Here is a 26,184-nt window from a genome sequence, read left to right on the forward strand (position 1 = left end):
AACAGAAAGTTTCCTTACCCTGTCAAATCATTTTTTAAAAAACTTTCCCTTTATTTTCTAGCAATTTACGTTTAACATAGTATTGTACTGTATTTGCTTTTGTTGTTGTTGTCTCTGCTACTGCCTGATTACATACTTCCGGTTCCCAAAGAGGTGTGTGGTTGATCAGTCAGTTCATAATTCTGGTGTTCATAACTCTGAGGTTCTACTATACTTGCCAAGGCTACAAACAGGGCTTAGCTTAGTAAGCAGCAGTGTACCTATACATGAAAACCTCCCCTCCGGCACTAATTCAAACCAGACCCACCTCCTATGCAATATAGGAGTGCCATGACCCAAACACCTATCTTTTCTCCTCACCAGGTCCAGTGGCTTTTGTCCTTTTCCTCATGCTGGGAGCACACACCCGCCTTGTAAAAGAAGCTCCCCCCCTTTCTGCAGTCCCCTGAAATCCTTTCCCTCTCTTCAAGTGTTTTGGCTCTCCAACACTCCCCCTCTCCAATAACAAGGTCTACTAGTCACACTACAGAGCAAATGAGGATCTCCAGGCAGGGAGCTTTGAAGCAACCCTGCCATATATGGTATGTGGTTGGCTAGCAGATGCTTCCTGGAAACATCTGCTAGCCAAGCGTGTTGCTCCTGCAGCTGGCTCTTTCACCAACTACAACATGAACCATGAGCAGGGAGGGGCAGAAAAAAGAGCTTCTGGCTACTATCCCAATTTGGTAATATCAGAACAGCAGACTGAGCTACCATGGTGAGACGGATGTTTGACAGCTTTCCCCACCCTTGACTGGTCCTCTACTATTCCTGTCACAATAAACTTTACTATTTTGCCCTTTTCTTACAGACCACAGAGTTGGTACAGCAGTTCTTGGAACTGTACCTTGCCATCTCTTCTGGAGGTAACAGATCCTATTGTGCTCCCAAGCTGGGCAGGGGCTAAGTTATGTTAATAACTATAAATCCTACCACTGACCTAAAGAAGCAATGTCTAATTTAGACTAAGACTACTATTGAGCTCAAAGGTTCAATCCTAAATAACACACTGTTTGCCTTCAAAGACTTAACGACATCTGGGCTATATTGAACAAGGTGCAGAGAGTGATGGTCCCTTCGCAATCAACAGCGACTCAGCAAGCAGAATGCTTTGAGGGTTGCCCTTTCAGAAGAGAAGGTGCAGAATTTCAGCATCCAAAGATTCCACGCCAGTTGAGAGAGAGGGAGGGACAATGGTCTGAGAAAAGTGCAGTGTCTGCAGCAGAACCCACTTCCGCCAAGAAGGGAACAGGACATGAGGGAAGTTAATAGGAAGCTGGCAAAGGTCTTTAAGTTGAGCATCAGGAAGTGAAGCACAGAAATGAGAGGGAGCAAAATCAGCAGCCAGGGACAAAGTGACGGAGGAGGAAGAACCATATGGTAAATCCACCTGAAAAGGTCAGTGTCCTTTGGGAGTTATCAATGTTTCATGTGCTGCAGGAGGGAGACATGTTATGACTGCTGCCTGCTCTGTCTTTTGATTACTTATTTTATCTACTGGGAATTGCAACAAACTTGTTACAGAAAGGTGCTCTCCACCAAGGTGAGGTTCTCCTTACTGAAGTCCCTTCTTATAAGGATGATGGTCAGGATGACTAACTTTGTTTTTTAAAAAAGAGAGGCTGCAGCAACCCTAAGTCAAATGGTGGGGGAGTGGAGGTGCACAAGTTTAAAGGATGACCTCTATCCCCAAGAGGTAACCTAGAACAATTTGTGGGGGAAGGGTTGATGGACTAACACCCTTCCTTCAATATGAAAGCTACAATAATAGGGGTGCACACATGCATCCACTTCGAGAAACACAGTGGGGCTAGGTAGCAAGCACGGCCCTGAGTACTCTGCTGGTAGCTCTGTGCAGAAGCAGTCCCACTACACCAGGGGTTCTCAAACTGTGGTTTGGGACCCCAAAGTGGTTCATGACCCCATTTTAACAGGGTCACCAAGGCTGGTGTTGGCCTGGGCCCCAGCAAGTCTGAAGCTCAAGCCCCACCGCCCAAGGCTGAAGCCCAAGCCCAAATCTCACCACCCAAGACTAAGGTTACATGTCCCCTGCCCAGGGCAGAAGCCCTTGGGCTTCAGCTTTGCCCTGCCCCCTCATCTGGGGTGGCAGGGCTCAGTCTTCATTCCCCCCCTCCTGGGGTCATGTAGTAATTTTTGTTGTCAGAAGGTGGTCACAATGCAATGACGTTTGAGAACCTCTGCACTACACTATCAGTGGCCCTTTGACAGGGCGTGGGGTTTAGCACAGTGGGGCCACTAGCAGATCTCAGCCAAGCGGTGGCGGCAGCAGCAGCAGAGCACTCAGGGCCAATAAACAACACTGTTTTCCCTCCTAATTCCAAGGTTGCTCCAGCTTCCAGTGGAGGAGGGAAACGGGCATCATATACCGACTCTAGACTCGCCCAACTGTCTTGGGCAGTTCTGTATGGTGGAGAGGTTGACAAGTTTCATCCTCATCCCCTTAACTGCTCTGAGTTCCTTGGTGGAAATCTCCTCTCCCTACCCTATGTATCTCCCATCCACGCCCTTATGTGGGCTGCCCAGAGGAGCATTCCTCACTAAAGCTATGGAGTCTCTCCTTGGATGGGGGATCCTTTCTCTGCTCTAGCGCCCACCCCAGCCAGGTCAGTCTTCTGCTGCAGCTTCTTCAGACAGCCACATTTTTGCCACACTGGCCCTGCTCCCTGTAGTGTTGTAACTGTCTGGGCAGGAAAATGAGGGAGAGAAAAATCAATCAAGATACCCTAAATGTTTAAGATCATATATAAATGACCAAGAAAGGTCACTTAACTCATCCTAATGCTCATTTTTCCCCACAAAGTGCACTGAAACAAGTGAGCAGTGTATCAAGTTTAAGATTTTAAAAGGAAAAATGCCATCTTGAATTATTGGAAAAAAAAATTTTTTTTTAAGAAGGAAATTACAATTTTATACATTATGTTTAAGAATGTGTAATTCAAGTGAACAATCTCCTTTAAAGGTCACCTGTAGAGATAAAAAAGGACACAAATCTGCCTTTTCTGTTTCTTTGAGATGTAGGGCAGGCTAGGAAGCTTAACAACTTTTTTTTTTTTTTTGGTAAAAAACACTAGACATTCAAGTCCATTTAAGCTGAGGCCCGATCTCCACCTAAAACTTACCTAGCTATGTTAGTCAGGGCTGTAAAAAATTTCACCTCCTGTGTGACATAGTTACGTCAACCTAACCCCTACTATAGACAGTGTAAGGTTGACGGAAGAATCCTTTTGAATTAATCTTTTGTTAAAAAGATTCAATAGCATTAGCCCTTCATTTAAGGTATGAAGAACTCACATAGACATCTCGTACCTCCCAACTAGTGCTTCAATACTGTGAGAGAAGACCTGTCTTTATGCCCTTGATGTTTATATATTTAATAAAAAACAAACAGAAAACCTTTTAAAACACCAACCATCTTAAAAATCAAAGGAAGCAACAAGACTTAGTCTTTGACAGGTCATCTTTAAAAGAAAGGTAATGAAAGTTACACTAGTGGAAGCTCCAGGACTTCTGTACTTAGTTCTGAGCAAGTACCAAGGAAACACTACCAGAACGGGGAACCAATGAGCATTTTAAGATCTGATTTCCTGTACACCATCTAGGAGAGAAGTGAATTATTTATAAAATTGTAAAAGAGGAACTTTCACCTTTCCAATGGTATAAAACATACATTTCTTGTTAGGTTGCAAAATACAGAACCTTAAAATCCTCTCATTTCAATTACTATCTTGATTTTCTCTCCCACCAGACCTCTTCCCCAAATTCATTCTAACATGATTTTAAACATGTCATCTCAGTTAGAATTTAACGCATCTAGGTTTTCAGATGGCATAAAGCATCGATGGCTAGTTTTATGGATCAACCTATGCCACAGTAACCTTAAACTAGTCAGTCTACTGTTTTTCAGGAAGACACTGTCACCCCACTTTGTCAGAGGAACGTAAAACAAAGGCCTTGTCTACACTACAGAAGTTATACCAACTTTTCACCCTTTAATACATGGAAAAACATTGGTGGGAACCATCAGTGTAACTTACCTCAAAAGTTTGTAAAAGGAAGAAATAGTATAGCTTGAATCAGAGCAGCAGATGCAATTCACAATCACAAATGGGACAGTTAACTCTGACAGCTCCCACCATTGTCAGAACCGACAAATCTCTCAGTCAGCCAGCATTCTTATTTCCACTAGCTGAGTACCCACTCTGCCGCCTATCATATTACCTTAATTCCCCATATTACCAGTGGCTTTCTAAAAATCCTCCTCCAGACATGCGCAGGAGGCATTTGTTGGGCAGGGGCCCAATAGCACATTTTACAGGAGGTAGCAACTGGGAGGAAGGGGTATGGTAGGGAGACACAGGGGGGATTTTAAGTTGGCAAACCTGTTTGTCACTTGAGGTGCACAAAAGTAACAGCCTCCCCACTGGAAATCAGTGTAAAGCAGCTCTAATGCAGACACAGGACAAACCTTATGATAATCATAGTGGGTAGCATGGATACACATTTCATGGGGGAAAGCATACCAATAATTGATTTTCCTAGTGTAGACAAGGCCAAAGAGAGAAAATCTCTATGCCTCAGATTCCCCAACTGTAAAATGGGAATGTTAATGCTCCTCTACCTCACTGGAGAGAGGAGAGTTAATTTAAGATGCACAGATACCTTTGAGGAGTAATAGAAATGCCTAAAAATAACCAGAAATTGAAAAGTTTACCCAACAGCTACTAGCTCAAGAATTCAACATACTAGCCCATGCTGCTAGACCCCACTGAAAGGCATGTTTCCCTGCAATTTGACAGAATACATTCAATATGGTTCATACTGTGTTACCATTGTCAACTTTCTACTGATACTTTTTTGAAGTGTACCTTAGGATTGAATGAACATACAAACAACTGACCAATATTTGCCAAGTTTAGACACTTTATCGAATAATATTGGTCCAACTATAGATTCAATTTACTGGCCAAATACCATTTACCAGTCCTTCATACTTTCCTGGCTTCCCTTCCCTCCACTATTAACTAACGCAATGATTCTCAACCACGGTCCCAAGACCACCTGCAAGTAAGTTTCAGTGGGTCTGCCATGCATTAGACTCACTAGGGCCCAGGGCAGAAAGCTGAAGCCCCACTGCATGGGACTGCAGCTCAGGACCTTGAGCCCACCACCCAGTGCTGAAGCCAAAGCCTGAGCAACTTAGGTTCGCAATGCTTCCTGTGGCATGGGGCCCTGGGCAATTGCCCTCCTTGCTACCCCCAACTCAGAGGTGGGGAAACTACAGCCCACGGGACCCTCCTGCCTAGCCCCGGCGCAATGCTCCGGGCAGCTGGGCAACGCAATTACAGAGCAGCAGTGCTCTGGCCGAGGGCATTGGATAGAGGGCGGGGGGGTTAGATGGGGCAGTGGGAGGCAGTCAGGGGACAGGAAGAAGGGGTGGTTGGATGAGGCAGGGGTCCCGGGGGGCAAGTCAGGAATGAGAGGGGAGGTTGGATAGGGCGGCAGGGGGCAATCAGGGGTGGGAGGTCCGGGTGTGGTCAAGGGACAGGGGTTAGTGGATGGGGCCATCAGGGAACAGGGGAGTGGGGGGTGAGGAGCGGGGGTGTCAGATAGGAGGTGGGGTCTGGGCCACGCCTGGCTGTTTGGGGAGACACAGCCTCCCCTAACTGCCCTCCATACAATTTTGGAAACCCGATGTGGCCCTCAGGCCAAAAAGTTTGTCCGTCCCTGCCCTAACGCCAGCCCTGGCTTTTATATGCAGAAAAACAGTTGTGGCACAGCTGGGCCGTTGAGTTTTTATAGCATGTTGGCGGGGCTCAGAAAGAAAAAGGCTGAGACCCCTGATCTAACACACAGTCAACCTGTGAGACTCTTTGCCGGGGATGTTGTGAAGGCCAAAACTACAACAGGGTTCAAAACAGAAGTAGGTATGTTCATGAAGGATAGGTCCATAAATGGCTACTAGCCAGGCTGGGCAGGGATGTGTCCCTAGCTTCTGTTTGCCAAAAGCTGGAAGGATGACAGGGGATGGATCACTTGATGATTGCCTGTTCTGTTCACTCCCTCTGAAGCACCTGACATTGGTCACTGTCAGGAAGACAGGATACTGGGCTAGACAGACCATTGGTCTGACCCAGTATGCCCGTTCTTATGTTCACGATAACAAGAGTTGCACCAGTGCAACCAGACTTAAAATTGACTTATCTACCATATATACTCGTTCATAAGCCGAATATTTTTGGTAAAAAGGTGATGCACCAAAGCGCGGGGGTGGGCTTATGAATGGGTCTACACCAAAATTTGATGATTTTAAACTCTATGAAATCATTTAATTGAATATCTAATACATTGTCGGCTTTGTTTACCTGGCGCGTCTGTAGGCATGGAGCCCCTCAGTTCCCTGTGGCTGCAGTTCACCGTTCCCAGGGAATGGGAGCTGCAGGAAGTGGCATGCCACTTCCCGCAGCTCCCATTGGCTGGTAACGGCAAACCACAGCCACTGGGAGCTAAGGGGCTCCGTGCCTGCAGACACTCCAGGTAAACAAAAGGTCCTGATGGGCTGGGAGCCAAAGTTTGCCAACCCCTGAAATATAGGGTCGGTTTATGAAAGGGTCACACAGTTTTTACTAGTTTTACCTATCCATCTTGGGGGGTCATCTTATAAACGAATTGGCTAATGAACGAGTATATACGGTAGTTAAACCAGTGCAAACTCCTAATGTAGACACACTTAAGCCAGTTTAACCCTTGCCTGAAAGTTAATAGTTAAAGTGTGTCTACATGAGGGGTTTGCATTGGTTTAACTAGCTAGATTAAAAACCGATTTTGTTACATGTGCAACTCTTCTAGTTGAGACAAGGATTTATTGTATCTCTTTTCGAGTCCAAGTGTCAGTTTTTTCTTTTCCTTCCCTCTCCTCCACAACTTTGTTTCTCCTTTCTTCTCACCTTCCCTACCCCTTAATCCAGGGGTTCTCAAACTGGGGGTCACGAGGTTATTACATATGGGGTTGCGAGCTGTCAGCCTCCACCCCAAACTCCACTTCACCACCATCATTTGTAACAGTGTTAAATATAAAAAAGTGTTTTTAATTTATAAGGGGGGGATCACAATCAGAGACTTGCTGTGTGAAAGGGGTCACCAGTACAAGGATCTGAGAACCACTGCCCTGATCTCACTACAGATGTTTATGTAAATCCCAACTAGCAAAACTAAAGAACCTATCCAGGGCTCTATGCACTCTTGCCGTCAAATAAAAAATATCAAAACCATTTTAGAACAAAAACAGACCATTAAAATATAAAACTCTAGATTAACAAAAAACTATTGTTAAACCAAGTCAATACCCCTGCCAACACTCAAGCACATGCTCAACTTCAAGCACCACATAGTACAGTGACTTCACTTGGACTACTCAGAAGCCTAAAGTTAAAGAAGTGTGTAAAGTGATGTCAGGAACTACATCAAAGTTTCCCACACCTAAAATTCCCAAAAAAGGGAAGACAGCCTTTACACCGTGCCAGGAAGGCCGAAAAATTTGGCCTGTTTTCTACAGATAGATATGCCTTTAACTCCAAAAAAGAGAGGCCCGCACAGACCTTACAGGCAGCTTTCACATGGAAGGGGTTCCAACTCAAGTGTCTCAGCTAACCAAAGTTGTAGCCGTATGGCATGGGGAGAAAGATTCTCAGGTAACCAAGTCACATACTGCTCAGGACTTTCTGTGTCAAAAACCAAACATAAACCAATCCAGAAACCAACAGGTAGTTCACAAAGCACTGGTGTCATATTCCCATGGTGAAATACTCCACTTAACAAGTGAGCTGCCTCATTCGACATTTGATTCAACTTTTGAATGGATTTATGGTGTAGCCTCATACAGAACCCACTGCAGAGTCCAATCTAGAGGTGAAGGCAGCATAAATGCCAGTAGCAAAACTTATGTAACGATCACAAGCTCCTGGCCAGATGCATATTAAGAAAAAGCAACAACTATGGCCTCTGCTACTATTTGGTCATCCAAAAGGAAGTAGAAATTTAACTCAGCTACTTTCCCCATCTCTCCTAAATTGAAAACTTTGGTATCAAATGATGGGATGGTCTGTCTGCAAACTTGGAAAATACTGCAAGCATGTACATTTTTTGTTTAAATCAAAGCTTTCGTCCCTCCTAAATTGGTGGATCTTGCCCAGGAAAGCTATCTATTAGAAAAACAAAAATTAAAAAATGCACATAAAAAGGGAAAGAGCTAAAGACTTAAAAAATGAATAATATTGATAATTAAAAGTTATCAGTATTATCTACACTGTGATATCACACCTAAGGTCCCAATGAGGAATCAGGTCTGTTTGTGCTAAGCACTGTACAAATACCACCCCACCTCCCAAAAAGTCCCCTCTCCAAAGAGGTAAAGTAGTGACAGACTTGCTAAAGTATACACATGGAGAAGAGCTGCATTAGCACCATAAGATTTCCAATATGTATCTTCATGGCAGTTCTGTTGCAAAGCACTGTGTACATTTGGAACTACAATCAGATTTTTAAGGATACTTAGCAACCTAAAAACCTTTAAAAACCAAGTCCTGTATTATATATTGTGCTGCAAACTAATTTATAGTTAAAAGAGTTTATTAAAATGGAGACAAGCACACAGTAGTGAACAGGCCAAAGGAGTAGGAGAATTTTGATCTACTCCTACTTCAGCCACTGACTTACTGTGTGACCTTGGGAACCGTGTGACTCAGTTTCTCCTTGTGTAAAGTGGAAATAATGTTTACTGGCTTTTGAAATATATACATGACAACACCAAACTATTAAAAATTAACTCTTTAACGTTTAGATAATTTAATAAAATCTTGATAGCATTATTGTATTGTTACCAAGTCTTTTTAAAAACCTAGCAAACCCATTTACCAATGTAGTGTGTATTATTCCCTAATGACTGGAACGATGTACTTAAACACACTATTATTTATTTTACATCAATGCCAGTCTTGAGTAACTCTCCTTACCTATGATAATAGATGTCATATGTCAATTTAGAATGTACAACTTCTGAAGCAGATATTTCTTACTATACATAAAAAAAATCAAAAAACTTAATAATCAAAAACACAATCACTAATTTGCTTTGACCAATTAAAAAATAAAAATAAAAAAACTATAAAGTCTCCACCAGCATCTTGCTATTTAGATAAACAACAGAAAGTGTTATAGGGATGCCTGTCTAATCTACAATCTCATCCAGCTCATCAAAGACTCTTTTCAGAACAAGCAGCACCAGAGAGATATGGGTACAAACTTGGTCTATAACTGAGTGCATAACTGCACCTAGGAGAAGTGTTCCTACAGGCAGCTAGTTTCCAGTGCTCTGATCATTTCTACACAGCCATTTTAGTCTGAAACTGCATCCTCCCTTTCAGCCAGCCTTCATTTTGTGGTATTGTTCAGTGAAAGGTTCCAGGCTGACAGCTCGAGAAGGGGTTGGCTATGATCAGGTGTAGGGGAGATTCCTCTCTGTTTTGTGGGGAGGAGAGGGCGGAATTGTGCTGGTCTCTTGGGGGGGGTTGGATTTCCCGCCTCCCCCCGTTTAAAATAGGAGAACGCGCCACTTTCAGAGACGAGGCGGGGTAGTTACCCTCCCGCCTCCCCCAGGGCGCCCAGCTCCTCCGGGAGAGGCAGGGGAGCCTGGGGACCCCTCGCTTGGCAGGTCGGCCCTGCCATCGTCCCTCCCCCGGGCGGGCAGTGCCGTGTGTCCCGTCCCTCCCCCCAGGCGGGCGGGCTGGCTGCGCGCTCTCTCCCCCCGGCAGGCCGTGCGAGCGCGGCGGGGCGGGCACTTACCGCTCCGGCAGAGTGAGCGGCGGCGGCGGCCTCATCCTCCTCCGGCGACGGCGGGCCGATCTTGCTGCAGGTGGCCGCCAACAGAGCGAGCGGTGACGGCTGAGTGTCCTACCCACAGTGGGCGGGTTCAAAGAGAGAAAGTGGGTGGCGGTTAGTGCGGGGCAGCGGCTCGGGCTCCCGTCCTCACACTCGCACACAGGAAGCGGCGGCACCGGCTCCCGCGCTCGCTCCCAACGTGTCACCCGGGGGGAAGGGAGGGGGCCCGGCCGGGCCTGCGCTTACCTGGGGGGTGGCCGCCCCGGCGGAGGCCGAGGCAGCGCCGTTGCCGTGCTGGAGATAGTCGCTGTGGCTGCTGCTGTCCACGTCTAAGGCAGCCATTTCCTCTTGTTTCACGGGCTTCTCGGGAGCTGCGGGCGAGCGGGGAGGGGGAGGGGAGAGTCACTGACGGGAGAGATCACCCCCTCCCTTCCCCCCTAACCCCAGCGCTCCCCCCGCCCTCCCGCACGGAGCCCTCCTCCTCCTCCTCCTCCTCCTCCCCGCGCTGCTGCCCCTGCCCCTCTTCTCCCTCCTCCCCCTGCTCCTCCTGCTGCTCTCAGTGTCGCTCTCGCCTCGCTCACACGCAGACGCGCCAGGGCCGGAGGGGAGCGCAGGGCCGGACCAGGAGCGGCAGGGAGCCCCGCTGGCGGCTCGCTCTGTGCGTACGTACCGGTCATGGTGTGAGTGCGAGCGGCTGGCTGGGCGGGAGGCAGGCTGGCTGGCTCGCACACAGGCCCCGCCGGCTGGGGCTAGGCGGCTGCCGCCGGGGACATGCTTATTGTGCTCACGGGCTGAAGCGGCGGCGGCGGCCCGAGCCCACTCCGGGTTTTTTTTCTTATTTTGATTGACGGTGCGGGAAAGCCGAAAGGTGGGGCTTGCAGCGGGAGAGGGGGCCCGGCCGACACCACCGCCGCCCGCCCGTCAGTCCGGAACTCCCGCCTTCCCGCTCTCGCAGACTCCCATTGGCTGCGCTGCGCCAGCGCCGCCGCTCTCACTGGCCGCCCTGCCTGTCGCTCTTCCGTTCGGGGCGGGGGGCATGCCGAGGTGGCTTCCTGTTTGCCTGGGTTTGTGTGAGAAACAATGAGCGGGCTCCTCGGAGAGCTTTCGGCGGCTGGGCCCTCAGCCTGCTCTGGCCCCCGGGAGCGCCCAGCGCCGCTCAGGGGATATTTCTGGGTTAGCCTGCGGGCAGCGCTCCCCCAACCATGGCCCGTGCTCCCTCGGGGCTGGGGGCTCCTGACGGCCTCACACCCTTGGAGCCCGCGCTCCGGGCAGGCGACTCCAGCTGCTGCTGCCTCCCCTAAGGCTGCGCGCTCGGTGCGGGGAGTGGACAGGCCCAGGTTCCAGCCGGCTGCCTTCCCTGCGGGGCTGGGGTGGGGGAGCTTTTCGTGGGAGACGTTTCCGCTCTCCCGCAGCAGGGTTTGAAATCTCCCTCGTTCTCGTTGTCACTCACAGCTTGTGACAGCAGCTCCCATGAGGCGGCGCCTTACAAAAAACCCACGAAGAAGTTAGTGCGGTTGAAATGCGGCAGGGGCTTTGTTTCCACAGGAGTGGATTCATTTAATAGGGTACAGATTCCTAACGTGGCAGTAATACACGTTTTAAAATGGCTGGGCCTAAGCAGACAAGCCCTGTCTGTACAGTTCCTCTTTGTTGTAGCATTCAAACTCCATGATGGTGGGAAACTCACGTGTGTTATAAATGTTTCACTTGCTCAGGCTTCCCTTAAAAGCCTAAAGTTATGATCCCAAATGATTACTGAATCTCTAAAGCAACTGCATTTCATATTTTACCTCAAAGCCAAGACAGATTTCACAGCAGAGTTAGTCACACTAGGCATACCTTACATCCTGAATTTGCTACTGCAAATTGTGCATCTTTTGACAAATCCACCTCTGGTTGACACCTCAGATCTAAGTCCAGAAGGGTCCATCTGCAGTACTTGAGGCTTGCTGATCTGTTGCTTCTGTTAAATACAACTCATTCAAAACAACGTCTTCTGAATAAGCTTTAATATTTGTATGGAAAGTTGTATGTTAAGCATGATAAAATGTTAAATGTTTAGTGTTCTCTTTGAGGTCACTAAAGCAAGTGCATATAGAAACACTGGGTTATGTTCTGCTTGTTCTGCCTAAATCCTTTGTCAACATTGCTTACCTAAGAGGAACTCCTGAGGCTGTTCATGTATCATTCCTGATATGTCAACTGCAGTGCAACATAACAGGCTTATTCTTTTTAGAAATCTTAAGATTATAAACTCAGGGAATGTATAAGGATATGCCGGCATATGTGTTGTTGTTAATGCTTAGCTCTTGATTACACATCAGGAGTCATAGGTATTTGATATGGAAGGTGGACACCTCAATGCATCATCTCCCCACCACATATAAATTCTTCCTAGAGGGAACACACTGCCTAGAAGGCTAACAAAACAGTGGTATACACCAGGAGGCCCAAAACTGTTCTTGGGTTCTAGGCTTTGACATAATGTAAACCACAGAGACTTACCCTGAAGATACACTGCTGTGTACACAGCAGTGACCTAGAATCTCTCAATTTAGTTTCTAAAGGTCATACTGAGAATCCCTGAAAAATTGAGGCTAATAGCAAGACCAGAAACCTGGTCAGAATCTTGAGACATGGAGTATATGTACGCTGCAGCAAAACACCCACAGCTGGCCAGTGTCAACTGGCTCAGGCTGTAGGGCTAGAAAAATCACAGTGTAGATGTTTGGGCTGCAGCAGTGTAGTCATACCCTATATCTTTCTTTTAAATGGGCCCCAACCTCATTTCCTTGCAAATCTTAGCCATCTTTCCTACTGGGAGGCTTAACCTCTATAGTAGTTTCTACTCAGAACACAGGAAACCTATGAGATAAACTTAAATCAGAAAATAGACTGATCTTTTCCCATCTCCACCTTCCCTGTCAATGAACATTTCCAGAAATATTTCCAGTCTTAATTGTCCTCACTTAGTTATCATGCTGAGAATTCCTTCTGTAGTTTTATCCTAAGTGTTTTACCAATGAGCAGTTAAACTCCCAAAACCATTTTTCACAATTCATTTTTCTTAAGTGCTGAAAAAACCTTTTCCATTTTGGAATTTCTGTTTTTGTTTTGATTTTTCTGTTGGTATTTCATCCTGGAATCTGTTACTGGGAAGCTAAACAATACATCTAATATATAGTTAGCTGGTTAAGATGATTTGGAGTTTATAATTTTTATAGCTTATGAACACAACATTCTGGAAATGTGAGTTGAAATTGTGAGGAAAATTCACACTAATGCTGACATACGAGACTTGGAGTTGAGCAGTTTGTATGTCTATACTTATAGACAGTGTTCAGCTACAGTTTGTCAGCACATGATGCCCTCTTTCAAACTATAAATATTTTTTGTAGTGTAGACAGTGTACACTCTTATATCCTTGACAGGTCCTGAATTTCTAATTTAAGACACAAGCCAAAGGAGGAAAAGTGCCAGACCTATTTAGGTATTCTGTATATCAGTGATTCTCAACCAGAGGTACACGTACCCCTGGGGGTACTCGGAAGCCTTCCAAGGCGGTACATCAACTCGTCTAGATATTTTCCTATTTTTCCTACAGACTACGTAAAAAACATTAGGAAAGTCAGTACAAACTAAAATTTCATACAGACAATATGCTATACAATGAAATGTTTGTACAATATTTGTATTCCAACTCATGTATTTTATAGTTATAGGGTAAAAATAAGTAAGCAACTTTTCAAAAATAGTGTGCTTTGACACTTTTGTATTTTTATGTCTGATTTGGTAAGCAAGTAGTTTTTAAGTGAGATGAAACTTGGGGGTATGCAAGACAAATCAGACTCCTGAAAGGGGTACAGTAGTCTGGAAAGGTTGAGAACCATATATATATCATAAGGCATTTTAAAAAAAGGAGAACAAGTCCAACTTTTCACCTCTAATTTATATAATGTTCCAGTTATGACTTGTTACATAGTACTTGAATAATTTCTGCTGTTTAGAATATTCTTGTGTTGTTTTACCTGTCCTTAGCTTATACTTACTGTATTTGTTGATATTGAATTGTTACCCACCTTCTGCATATGGTGCTAGTTTACTCAAGTCATTTAATTCTTCCTTTATATTGACTGTTCCTCCCTCCAGTTTTGTATTATCAGTTTATTGTATGCTCTTTCATTCATGATCCCAATGCTGATGGTCTAATCTTTCCATCCCAAAGTGTGTTTCATTCTAGTTCTGATATTTAGGATCCTGGCCCTGCAATCAGATCCATGCAGGTGAACCTCTGAAGTTAGGGTCCACCCACATACCGTAGATCCAATTGCAGGATCAGGGGGCCAAACTTAGTATTTGGTTAACACACTGTAAATTAGTTGTTCGCATCAAAATATTTGCTTAAATCCAAAATAAATGACGACTATATCTGCTGCTGATCAACAGTGTCACTTGGTCAAGGAATTCTTTTGCACTTGAAGATAGGAATGATCACCCTCTTGTGAATCCATGTCAGCTTTCTTTAGGTAACCAAATTATTCCTCATAGTCTATTTCCAGTTAACATTCCTAGTATCTTCCCTAACCCAGAAGTCCAACTTCCTTTGGGATTACAGCAAGTGAGTGATGCAGTATACATTATTTACTATGTTTACCTAATAGAGTAAGGATTGGAGTCCATTAGATAAAAACTGGCTTCATAACACTGGTTAGAAAGTGGCTGCAGACTGTAATTTAACATGCATATCATAGTTCTCAGAGACTCCGATCCTGATTGAGCCCTCATTATACGAGATGCTATACAAATGAAAGATCAGCACAGAGCTGGCTAGGGGCTTGCCACAGGAAACAGTATTCGGTCCAGTTTTTTGACAAACAAAAAAGTCTGCAAACTAAATCCTGGTCAGGTAAAAGTGTTATTAATGGCAGGCTTTTTGCTGCCATTTTGCTGATGGGACTATTGATTCCAGGCAAGTTACTTGTCCTACTCATTATGAAAATTGTATATTTGTTCATGCTGTTTTTCATGCTTGATTTAGTACTAGTCAAACTTATTTGTAAGCTACTTTTTATTTTACCTAACTTAAAACTACTTTTCTAGACCTTCTTCTTTCCCCACTACCACAGTGCTTATTTTCCTGCTTCTTTTACAAGAGACTTCTTTTCCCTTTGTTCTTTCAAATTATTTTGTTTTCTCACAGTATTAGTCTTCACATCCTCTCCTTACTTGAGCCCAAATGCCAAACTATCATCAACTATCCAAACTCTAATTGGAATATTCCCTTATCAATCATGTTCAGTCCTAGGGTGGAACTCCCTCAGCTTCTCTTCTGACCATTTAAAGAGTGGAAGTAGCTTTTTCTATTAGAGAAAGTAAAACTACTGGGACACTGCAGAGGTATACAAAAAAAAAAAAATCAGGTAAAAAGGAGGACTGGTAATATTAAAGGATAAATAAGTGTTAAAAGGAGGGTTAGTTGAGAAATGAAAGGAAAGTTGCAAAGAAATGTGTGAAGTGTCTTTAAAAAAGTCCTGAAAGGAAAGAAATTGCAAGGGTGGGGGGGGAGAGTCTATTGATAATAAACAACTATTATTAAAATTCTAAGTATTTTCTATAATGGTCACATCAGGAGATGACAAATTTCAAGGCAAAAAAAAAAAAAAAACAAGAAACAAGGAAACCAGGATCACAAAAGAAAAAGTTCTCTAGCTAATTCTAATATCTTAAACAAATTTACATAGCCAGAACAGTCCAGGAAGTGGCAATGAGATATGCAACATAATTTATAGACTGACTTTCCCCTAAAGAGTCAAATGCATTACATGCTATGAGCCTGATTCATTGAAGACATAGGGAGTGCAAATTGCACCCCCAGGACTGAAGGGGCTGCTGTGGTCAAATAGGGGGATTCACTGTCAGAGAAGGGTAGGTAGAGTTTCCACCCCAGCTTCCCGAGGGCAGCTATGAATTGTAATCTGGACTCCACAGGAATCAAGCCAGCAGTGGTTACCCGGCAGATGCCGTGACTCAGCATGTACTCCAGACAACTTGGCCATAACCAGTTAAGCTAGTGCCTCTATTTTCGGGCTGTTTATGGCCAAATGCAGGCCCCCTACAATAGGCTGGGTAGATTTTCTGAAAATGGATTACACCAACACAGGAGAAAGCAGATGTAACTGAGGGCTGAATAAAGTCCTATATCTATGTAATCTCATTCCATACCTTGGAAATACATGCATTTCTAGGGTGAATGTAGCAGCTCTTTTAGGAAGAGTTCAGGACAGGAAGTGAAGAATATACATTGTTGAACTAAAGAGGAAGTTTAGAAAGGTCAAATTTAATTACATAAGATGGAATATGGGCAGAACACTAAAATACCTCCACTTTTGCAGAAGTGTCACTTCAAAGGAATGTCCTGCCCCCTTGTAATTTAAGCTTCATCAAATCTATAGCTCCTACAGCAGCACAGTGAGCATGCTAGAACATCAGCTCAGTATGAACTCAAATGGAAGAGTACCACTTAACATGACTTCCAATACGAAGCCATACAACTCTTCTGTCTAAAAGTACTTTCTGTTTAAAAAAATACCTGCTCAATTCAAAGTTTTGGGACATCCATGTTATGTTATACCTCATTGAAGGTGTGTGCATGGCATGCAGTATCCTAGAATACAACTAGGTAAGATGAGAAAGAAAAAAATTTGAAGATGGCATGTGTTCTTTGTCACTAGGGAAGCTGACATCCAGGGTCTCTTACTTTTGAAGGCTAGGAGTTAAGATGAAGTTGAAGAATCAGTAGGGGTTCAATTCAATAAGTCATCTTAAATCACACAGCTTTGACGAAAGGGTGAAAAGGCAGAAATAAGTCTTGTGCCTGAAGAAGTTACTCAGAGCAGGAAGGTCCAGATACCACACCGAGACACTTTTTTTAAAATCCTGTCATTTTCCATCGTGTATTTCAGTCCGTTGTTTAATATTATAATAAAATTTGGAGGACCATGCGTTCTTTTGTGTTTAAGTGCCAAGCACATTGTCAGCATAACTAAAAACAAAGCAGTAACATAGGTCAGAGGCAAACTTATTAAACTTGTTAGAGCCCAACTCCATCCTGATTTTCAGTCCTTCCTCCTACCAGCAATTTTCTTCTGGTTGTAGTAAACGAGAAAGAGCCTTTAGCTGCTATTTTCTAAATATTCTCCCCTTTCCTTCTACATTAGATGGGGGGTTATTTGCATAACAAAGTTGGAGTACCAGTTTCAAAGAGATGGTGGGGTGACTGTAGAGGCCTCCTGAAGCCAGCAAGTAGTAGTTTGAGCCAGCTGCATGACCAACAGTTTGGCAACCTGATCCAAAGCCCATTGAAAATGGATAGGTTTCAGAGTAGCAGCTGTGTTAGTCTGTATCCGTAAAAAGAAAAGGATTACTTGTGACACCTTAGAGACTAACAAATTTATTAGAGCATAAGCTTTTGTGAGCTACAGCTCACTTCATTGTAGCTCACAAAAGCTTATGCTCTAATAAATTTGTTAGTCTCTAAGGTGCCACAAGTACTCCTTTTCTTTTTATGAAAATGGATAGGAATCCTTCAATTGACTTCAGTAACCTTGAGATCTGGTTCTGGCTGAGGAAGTCACAAAAAGGATCCCTCTGCTGGTTTGAGTCAACAGGGAGGGCTGTTAGTCAGGAACATAACATTGGTACCCAGAAGACAACCACGGATCCAGTGATAAGTTGCTATTTGAGCAGGAAATTTGCAACCAGTGAGCAGAGTTGAGTTTCAGGCAGTACTTTGGGTCAGGGCCTATCTTTCTGTTGTGTTTCTACAGCATCTAGCACACTGGGGTCCTGGGTGCCACAGTAATTCAGATAATAATCATAATACTGAAAGGTCAGAAAAGCACTACCTTAGTATTCAGGCTGCCATGAGTCTCTAGGTACTTGGACACCCCCCCATCCTAGAATTATCTGAGAGTCAGAAGGCAGTCCAGGGAAATGGCCTGGTAAATACAGCTCATGAAGGAGCTCTGTCTGCAAGGAAAATCCCAGTCAAGGTAATGGAACTTGAGAGGCTCTTTTGCTTTAAAGGACAATTGCCTTTTAGAAGGGTAGATTGCTGTTCTGAATGGAGAAGGCAGTTGTGAAAGTACTAACCACTATCTCTTGCTAGCCAACAGGGGCCATGGCTAACTATTAGCAAGTAGGTCAAGGAGAACTCTAGCATTTGGAGCAAACCACTGGCAAGATTGGCCCATGTCTCAAGTGGGTAGCCCTACAGTTGATTAAGAACACCATTTTTTCCATTTGATCCATTCAGACTCAATGAGGGGCTGGCCAGGAGGAAGGAAAAAATTAAAGTCCACTAAGCCCCAGGAAATTAGCAAACCAGAATGAGAAGATGGAATTGCATCAGTTCCTGAGATACTATCTGCATTTGGCTGGAGGTCAATGTGGGGTATCCCATGTGGAAATAACATGAAAGTCATCAGGAGAAAAGCTATCTAAGACATGTATCCAGACACTAGTGCACACACTACTACATTGTTTCACAAAGGAGATTTTGACCCTTAGCCAGCATAAGTGACAGATCTTCAAAGAGCAGGACCTTCAGAGACTCTGTGATTCAGACTCTATATATTGTAAATAAAGGGACTGTCTATCATCTGGGACATTGTTTCAGCCCCTGGCAGTTCACTATTCCTTAATGTTTTAAAACAGTTGAGTCAGGGCAAGTTTTGTTCCTTTTTACTTAGTAGTTTCTTTTTTACTAAGGAGAAGTAACTATTCAAAGTTGAGTTTTCAATTTACTTTTCATTTTTTATTCATCCTGTTGCCTGGCTTTTGATTCTGTATTCATACATGTAAATAAAGAGTACATTAGCTATTTTCCTCTACAATTTGAACAGCTTTATTATTTAATTAGTAGACAGAATAAGTTACCAAAGTAACATTATCAGGTAATGCAAAGCAGCAATTTGTTTTCTACAAAGAGAAAGTAGTCTTATACTCCTTTCACTTTCTGGACAAAGCAAGAACATTTTTATTGGTGGTAGGGAGAAAAAAACCTGTACTTTTGACAGGTGAGATCACAGAAGTCAGGATATTACCCATTCATTTCACCTTGTAATCTCCATTTTACTAAATTAACAAATCTAATTTTTCTAACTTCCAAGAAGTTAACCTCTGGGCCCCTTATTATCCACGTTGCTTTCTCTGTACTTCTTCAATTTGTACCCTCCAATATTATCAGAATGGACTGTATTCTTAATAGGACCTGATCCTACAAACTACCAGGCACAACATGTACTGCTGCAAATGAATATACACCAGGTAAAGTGTTTGCTGGAAAAGGTCCGTAATAGTGGCTCCCATTGTCAACAGTGTACATCAGACGATCCTTCTGTCCTCCACATAAGAACAGCATAGGAATAAAAAAATAGTGGAGAGTTACCTGCTGGAAAAATGCATCTCTTGTTATTTTACATAGAGTCTGGCAAATCTCTTGTTTCCTCTCCATTTCTTCACTTTCTAATTAGAAAAGTTTTTTATGTTAAGTGATATTGATTCCATGAAAAGAATTTAAACTCTCTCAATCATGAAAGCAGACGAGCCCTTCCTCTGCTAGAAAATACCAGTGAAATGGTCCCACATGATAAAAGAAAACACATTAAAAGGAGAATTCAATAAGTAGGTGCCAGGAAGGGGTGAAATCTGAACGTAAAACAAGCCTAACATTTCTAGCAGGAAAAGATTAAACAGTAAGTTTCTAGGAGTTTTAAATACTTTGCAATGGAATTTAGTATGCAATAGGTACTGTAAGAAAAAAAGTTAGGGTTTTTTTGTTATACACATGTATATTGCTACACTGGAGTGAAACACTCAAATGAGGGCCAGCCACGCACATGACATGGCCTCCATTTTAAAAGTCCAGCTTTTCAAATCCACAACGTGGTGCTGGAAGAGACTGGGTTGTGGGGGCAAAGGTAAAAACCTGAGTTTACCAATCAACTGGAGACTTTTCTTTGATTATTTGAATAAACTAGTTAACTCTCAAACTGATGTCTCTTGTAGAATCATTGGATTACCTCATTTCTCCTCCCAAACACTAATAATACTGAAAGTTGTGCATGATGCCCTAGGTGTGAGCTTAGTAGACATTTTTACAGCTGCTTCTGTTATGTGTTTTTTCCCTGCCATTTATAAATTCCATTGTTCTGTGAATTTTCCTATCTGTATGGAACAGTGAACTGAGGGTCTCAGTTTCTATCCAATATCAACTACAGTTCCTTTTCTTGAACAGTTCCTTGGAGCTTGTGACCCTTTAGGCCCTGATCTTGCAAATTGATCTGTACAGGTGCAGAAATCCACCCATGTGGAGCAGCTTGCAGGTTTAGGGCCTTAATGTATAAACCTTTTGCTATTTTCACTACTACTTTCTTCATTACTTTTCTTTTTAAAGTGATCAGGAAAGGGGATGGGTTTTGTGCCTTTTTGTGCTTCTTTGTGATCTATAAAGTAGGCTGAAAGGGTTGGGGAGGTTGAGTTGGGGGAGAAGATAAGGAGTTTTTTAAAAAAACAATGGAAGACACATGGTAATTCATATGTCTACCATGTTTTTCCTGCAAAATAGTGACAGCCAGGTTTACGATCACCACAAATACCAAGAAATACCTGACAGAGGTTGGCAAGTTCAGTTGACTGTGTAAAACACTGGGGTCTGTCAAAGTTAAATATGTGGTAATAAAAACAGCTCTCTTACTTAGAAACAACTAGGAGGAAAATACAACATCCTTCTACTCCCTCACTTCAGGACTGAAAATATCACATCTGAGAGACTTAAACCAACAACAAAACTTCACACTGACCTTGGTAAAGTAAAACTCTAATGGAATTTAAAAAACCTAGCCAACCTCAGGCCTTCCGTGTGCATTGTTTATTAAAATAATACAATAAAAACACAACCTCTCCCCTATCACTTCTGAAGATCACCATTGACTGTTGCTCATGCTACTTCTCAGACCATGCGCCAGTTTACTCCCAGTCATTTTAAACTGGTCCTATTCCAGCATTATTTGCCAGCCTTCGCAGTATAATATCACTCTCAAATGTCTGTACTTTGCACGTCCTTCTATTCCTGAAAATTAATAGGAGTTAGAATAATTCTGTATTATTTTCTAAAAATATTTTTCAATGTCTTGAGGGCCAGGTAATATCTAGATTATTGAAGTGCTACCAAAACAACAACTCTTCCTAGGACTATGATGTCCGTTAATTGCAAATTAAGGGTGAAATCCTGGTCCAATTGACTTCTATGGTAGAACTCCCAGAGACTTCAATGGGGACAGGATTTCATCTCAGAATCCAGATCCCACAAACACTTTTGCACATGCTGAACTCTGTTCATGCAAGTATCCCATCCAAGTCAATGGGACTACTTGAGTGTTTAAAGTTAAGCATTGGCATGAATGTTTGCAGGATCAGGACACATTTTCAATATAGCCTTTATTCCATAATTCTAAAGGCTGATTTTCATAGCATAAATTGCACTTAAGAAGATTGGGCATCCTGCACATAAACTGCCTTGTACAAAATTTGACCTTTAACATTGGGTATGTTTCCCTAGAATGGTTTAATCTATCTATGGGTATAGTTGGGGAGGGGCAGGGCTGGTGTTGCACCCCAAACTGCAAGAATTTGCCCTTCCCCAATGAGCCCCATTAGCCTGAATGGAACTGCCCCTCCAAATATTGAAATCAAACTGAAACTATCCTTTCCTCTGCCCCCTTACCCTCCCCCCCAAAGAAGTTAGTGCTCTTTATTTTTTGTGCACATGCCACAAGTTTTTTCTCTGTCAGATTTTTAGTCTATAAAACTGTCTGATTCAGAATATGGCAGGAGGTTTGTTTGTGTTTTTTAAAGGGAGAAGAAAAATCTTTGAAATCAGCCATCTGTTCAAAGTAGCCTTATCCTACAATATGCTAAGAATGGGTGAAGCTTGGCCAGACTTTTGAGATCCTGTTCTTAAATAATTCCTGATTTCATATACCCGATAAGATGAAACCAAGATGGCAGGAATGACAAAAGTTCTATCAAAATCAGCCACAGTTGCAGGAAATTTAGAGGTCTGGGATGTTCTCATCATATCCTAACTGATGATTCCTAGCCAGTGGTCTAGAGGAAAGGGGGGGAGGGGGGAAAGTCCAAGATCCCTGTTTCCCAGGGAATGCGGACAATTCTTTCTTGCTCTCAAGTCTCACAATTAGTTTAATATTGTTTATGTTAGCAAGACTCACTGTAGTTAAACATCTAATCCCATTTGTAATCTGGCATACTATTCACATCCAAGGACCCTATCATCCTCTGCAAGAGAGATTCCTACACAGCAATGTACAACTGTGCCCATCTTAGTTTCCTATGATTTTTTCCATGCAGAGTTGGGTTTGCCCATAATGAAGATGTAGCAGAAGCGGAACAGCTCAGACTCTCTGGGATGGACTCAGCCCTTAGAATGCAGCAGTTGTTACAGCATGGTGGAGTGGGTAACCCAGCCTTCCCACTCCTGGGCTCCATCAGGAAGTCCTCCATAAGGTCATCATACACAGTGACCTCCCCTTTAACCCCCAGCCCTGGGAACAGACAGAAGCAGCTCAGACTCCCAGAACTGCTACAGCAAGGTATGGGCAGGGATAAAACACCCAGAACATCACCATGCTGGACCTCTACTCCTGTAGGGTGCTGTTTGAAGGCTTCTCTGGCCCCTCCCATGCTTTAAACTCTAGGATTTAGAGGCTGTCCCATTCTTCACGGGGCAGCATGTGTCCCTTGGAACCAGTGCTCTGCTGAGCTATCAGAAGTGACTCCTAGAGAGATGTGGTAGTCATGCACTTTTGAAACCTGGGAGTGAGGCAGTCTCCTGTCTTGGATGGCAGCTCCAAAGGTACCAATGCTATCAAGGGATGGAAATTCTTTGAGGAGATGGGCATTTGGGAGTGGGAGTGTGGGACTTTAAGGATGGGAGTGTTTGAGTAATTTCAGTTATAGCACATTATCACCGTGTATTTGAGTTGCTGTCTGGGAACTGACAGGTCTGTTTATTTTAGTGCATTTTCTGAAAGTTTTCAAGGGTTCCCAGGATGGCTGCTCTTTTATTACAGCTTGTGTTAACCTAAATAAAAGACACTAGCCTGCTTCTTTGTCATCAGGTTCCAACACAGGTCAGAACTAACAGGTGCTTTTCAACTCCAATTAGGAGTGTGTCCCTCTATGATGTTCTCCGTTCTACCTGGGATTCCAGAAGGGAAACTGTGAGAAATGCACGATCAAGACTGCACGCTGAAAACTTAGATTTCCAAGTACACAATCCTGCAACATGTACTTTAATGCTTGCTTTTTGTTATATCCATTTCTTTCCTCTTCTTGAGTCAGGGCATGTTTGATGGGGTGACTGATTTTGTTTAGTTAATTTCTGCAGGCTTGCTTTGCCTTCAAGTGCTTACACGGAGGAACTGTCTTAACTATTGCACTTCAGTATTCACAGTCTCTTCTGGATGGCTCTGCCTTTTTTTCCCCTTTGCTATCCACAGTAACTTATCTTTCATCTACAACTATCTTCTACACTGTACACTTCAGACCCTCCTGTGCTTGGCATGCTCACCTCTCTAAAAATATCATCCATGAACTTTTTATTCTTCTTAACATTGTGTAGCAAGGAAAGTTGGCTCTCAAGATCAGCAATCTTGCTTCTAGCTGCTCAGGAAATAAATGCACATACATTGGATGCCAGCCCCATATCTACCACTCCTCTGATTCACAGTCCTTCATACCCTACACAAAAGAAAGAAATAATGAAAGAAATTGGCAGCCAAATCCCATTATTTCTCCCTACTTCTGAAAAGATTAATTATAAGAAAAAGAGAAGTGTCCATTTTTGACAGTGCAACAGAAGTTAGGTATTGTGTGGCGTTATTGCCCCTCTTGCTGTGATACATGTATGATGTTAGTCTGAGATGCTTTTTTGAATTTTGATTGTTTTTCTTTAATCTTTTGTTGCGGAGAGAAGAAGAATAATGATCTGGCATGAACAGGAATCTCCATGCCTCTAAGCAATGACATTAAGTTACAATCTTCTAAACCAGCTACATTTTGTAATTTTATGGAAAAATAAATATCCATCCTTTTCCACGTATTGCAGCTGTCTTTCCCTGGTTTTTAAAACCAGTCTAAAATAAGTTAGAAGAATAGGCCTCTATTTCTACTCTGTCATTCAACAGTTAAGGGTATAAGAAATTATAGTCAATGCTCTTGTTGAATAGTAGATATATAATTTAACAAATGAACTTTCATTTTAACCCATTTTATGTTAAATACTACCATAAAACCGTAGATATTTAGCAGTATTACATTTTTTTAGTGACACTAAGGTTAGTCACTGGAGCTATTATATTCTCAGATAAATGATAATCACTCTAGTATTATTACTAGAAAGACAAACACACATAATAAAATTAGTCAATTAAATCTGCAAGTTAATTTTATGCAGGAGGGAACAATGCATTTTCTGAAGTGCTTCTTTCTTCCAAGGAACTAAGGCCCCAGGTCAGTGGTACCTCAGCATGGACTTAAAAGTTAAACACATGCTTAAGTGCTCTCCTGAATTGATTCTCTAGTCTCCAGTAATGTTGTCAATAGTGAAGCAGGCAATGCTAGATCACTTCATTCACTTATTTGCAAGAAATGAAAAAGCACCGCTCAGAAGTGGCTTTCAAAAAGTCAGATATAAAACCATTTCTTGGGTTTCTAAGTGTGCCACAAAACCTTGTCAGCTGCCTTTTTTGTTGCTTTTGAGGAAAAGTAACTTACCATTAAGAAGAATTAATGGTACTAGCTGACTTCTGAAAAATCAACTCAGCCAGATATTGCTCTGGACAAATAGAAATCAATAAGAATTAAAAATGTTTATAGAGTATTTCTCACAGGCAGGCCAATGGAGCTGATTGTAGCACTTTGTTTAGCACGCATCAAAAAATTGGAAGCCAGGATGATAATGAGCTGAGCCCTATTCATTTCTTCCATTTTCTCATTGAATCAACCATCATTTGTCCAAATTCAGTTTGGTCATCAGTATAAATACTCAGCCAAGAAACACAGAAAACATTTCAATAGACACCCAAAACTGAGTCTAGGCCAGTGTTTCCTAGGGAAAGGTGATTAAACTTGTAGAGCATCTCACATCTCCTGTTGTAATTTTATATAAAATTTCAGATGTATTGTATGGAGGTACAAATCTGAGCGCTTCCAACTGCTGAAAACACAGACATCTTCACTATTGCAACTAACCCTGCTTGAAGACAATTACAGCTTGCAAGATGAAGTATTCTCATCTCTCATGACATATTACTATTGAACAAGACCAACACTTCAGATCTCCAGCAGTGTTTATTATCAAAGCAATGACCTAAGATTTCAAACTACCATAGTATCTGAGCACCTGACACCCATAATGGATTTTATCCTCCAAACACTCATGTGAGGTAGGGAGGGTATTATCCCCATTTCACAGATGGGAAACTGAAGCACAGGGGAGGATGAAGAGGCTTGTCCCAGGTCACACAGGAAGTTTTGTGACAACCCAAGTCTCTCAAGTTCCAGTCCAGAACTCACTAGATCATCCTTCCTGATCCACTGAGAAACACCATAGTTAACACACGTTAATAGAGGAGTTGTACTTCCATTGTTATTTGGTTATTTATGTTTAATAAAATACATTTCAAAATAAACTTAATACTCTGTTTCACCTGTCAGTGAATGTTTCTGCTACATCCCTGGTTAGAGGGCCTACACCAAATAAAGAAATAAAAAATGGTAAGGCATGGAATTAACTCAGAATTAACTCCCTGCAAATTCATTCAGAACACACATGCCTATTTCAACCTACCTCTGTCCCTTTACAGTTTTAGGGAAACATTTTCCCTTCTTGTTGGAGATTTTTTACATTAACACACTTTCACCATTTGAAATGTAATGTAATCGTGAGGGCAATATAAAATGCATTTTGCATTCTCTGCAAAGAAAAAATGAAGAGGGCCAGGTCAATGATGGGATTCCCTATGTTAGCATTGACAGAACCTAAACAGATTTAAGAGCAATTTCATGTATTTGCATTCTGGGTTACTCAGAAAAAGAGCTAAAAGGAAAAGTTGATTGAGAAGCCCATGCCCACCAATAGTCAGAGTGGTTTTGAGATTCTACTGGGGA

The 26,184-nt window shown here is 42.8% G+C and overlaps 1 protein-coding gene and 1 long non-coding RNA gene across 3 annotated transcripts in view; one reads left to right on the plus strand and one right to left on the minus strand.

The window, feature by feature from the left end:
• The window catches only part of SP3 (Sp3 transcription factor), a 35,322-nt gene extending 24,477 nt beyond the window's left edge, over positions 1–10,845 (minus strand). Inside the window, exons 1-3 of the mRNA XM_077830234.1 lie at positions 10,604–10,845; positions 10,180–10,304; positions 9,898–10,005 (exon numbers count right to left, since the gene is read on the minus strand). Coding sequence (XP_077686360.1) covers positions 9,898–10,005; positions 10,180–10,304; positions 10,604–10,610 — 240 coding nt within the window. The 5' untranslated portion in view covers positions 10,611–10,845. The remainder of the gene's footprint in view (positions 1–9,897; positions 10,006–10,179; positions 10,305–10,603) is intronic.
• LOC144272276 (uncharacterized) lies at positions 10,485–25,723 on the plus strand. 2 transcript variants are annotated; one of them, XR_013347532.1, is made up of 2 exons: positions 10,485–10,595; positions 22,363–25,723. It is a non-coding gene; the product is annotated as an uncharacterized LOC144272276 (long non-coding RNA). The 2 variants fall into 2 exon arrangements; XR_013347531.1 differs by lacking the exon at positions 10,485–10,595 and adding an exon at positions 17,465–20,799.
• The last annotated feature ends 461 nt before the right edge of the window (positions 25,724–26,184 follow it).

Source organism: Eretmochelys imbricata, chromosome 11, assembly GCF_965152235.1.
Source record: "Eretmochelys imbricata isolate rEreImb1 chromosome 11, rEreImb1.hap1, whole genome shotgun sequence".
NCBI lineage: Eukaryota > Metazoa > Chordata > Testudines > Cheloniidae > Eretmochelys > Eretmochelys imbricata.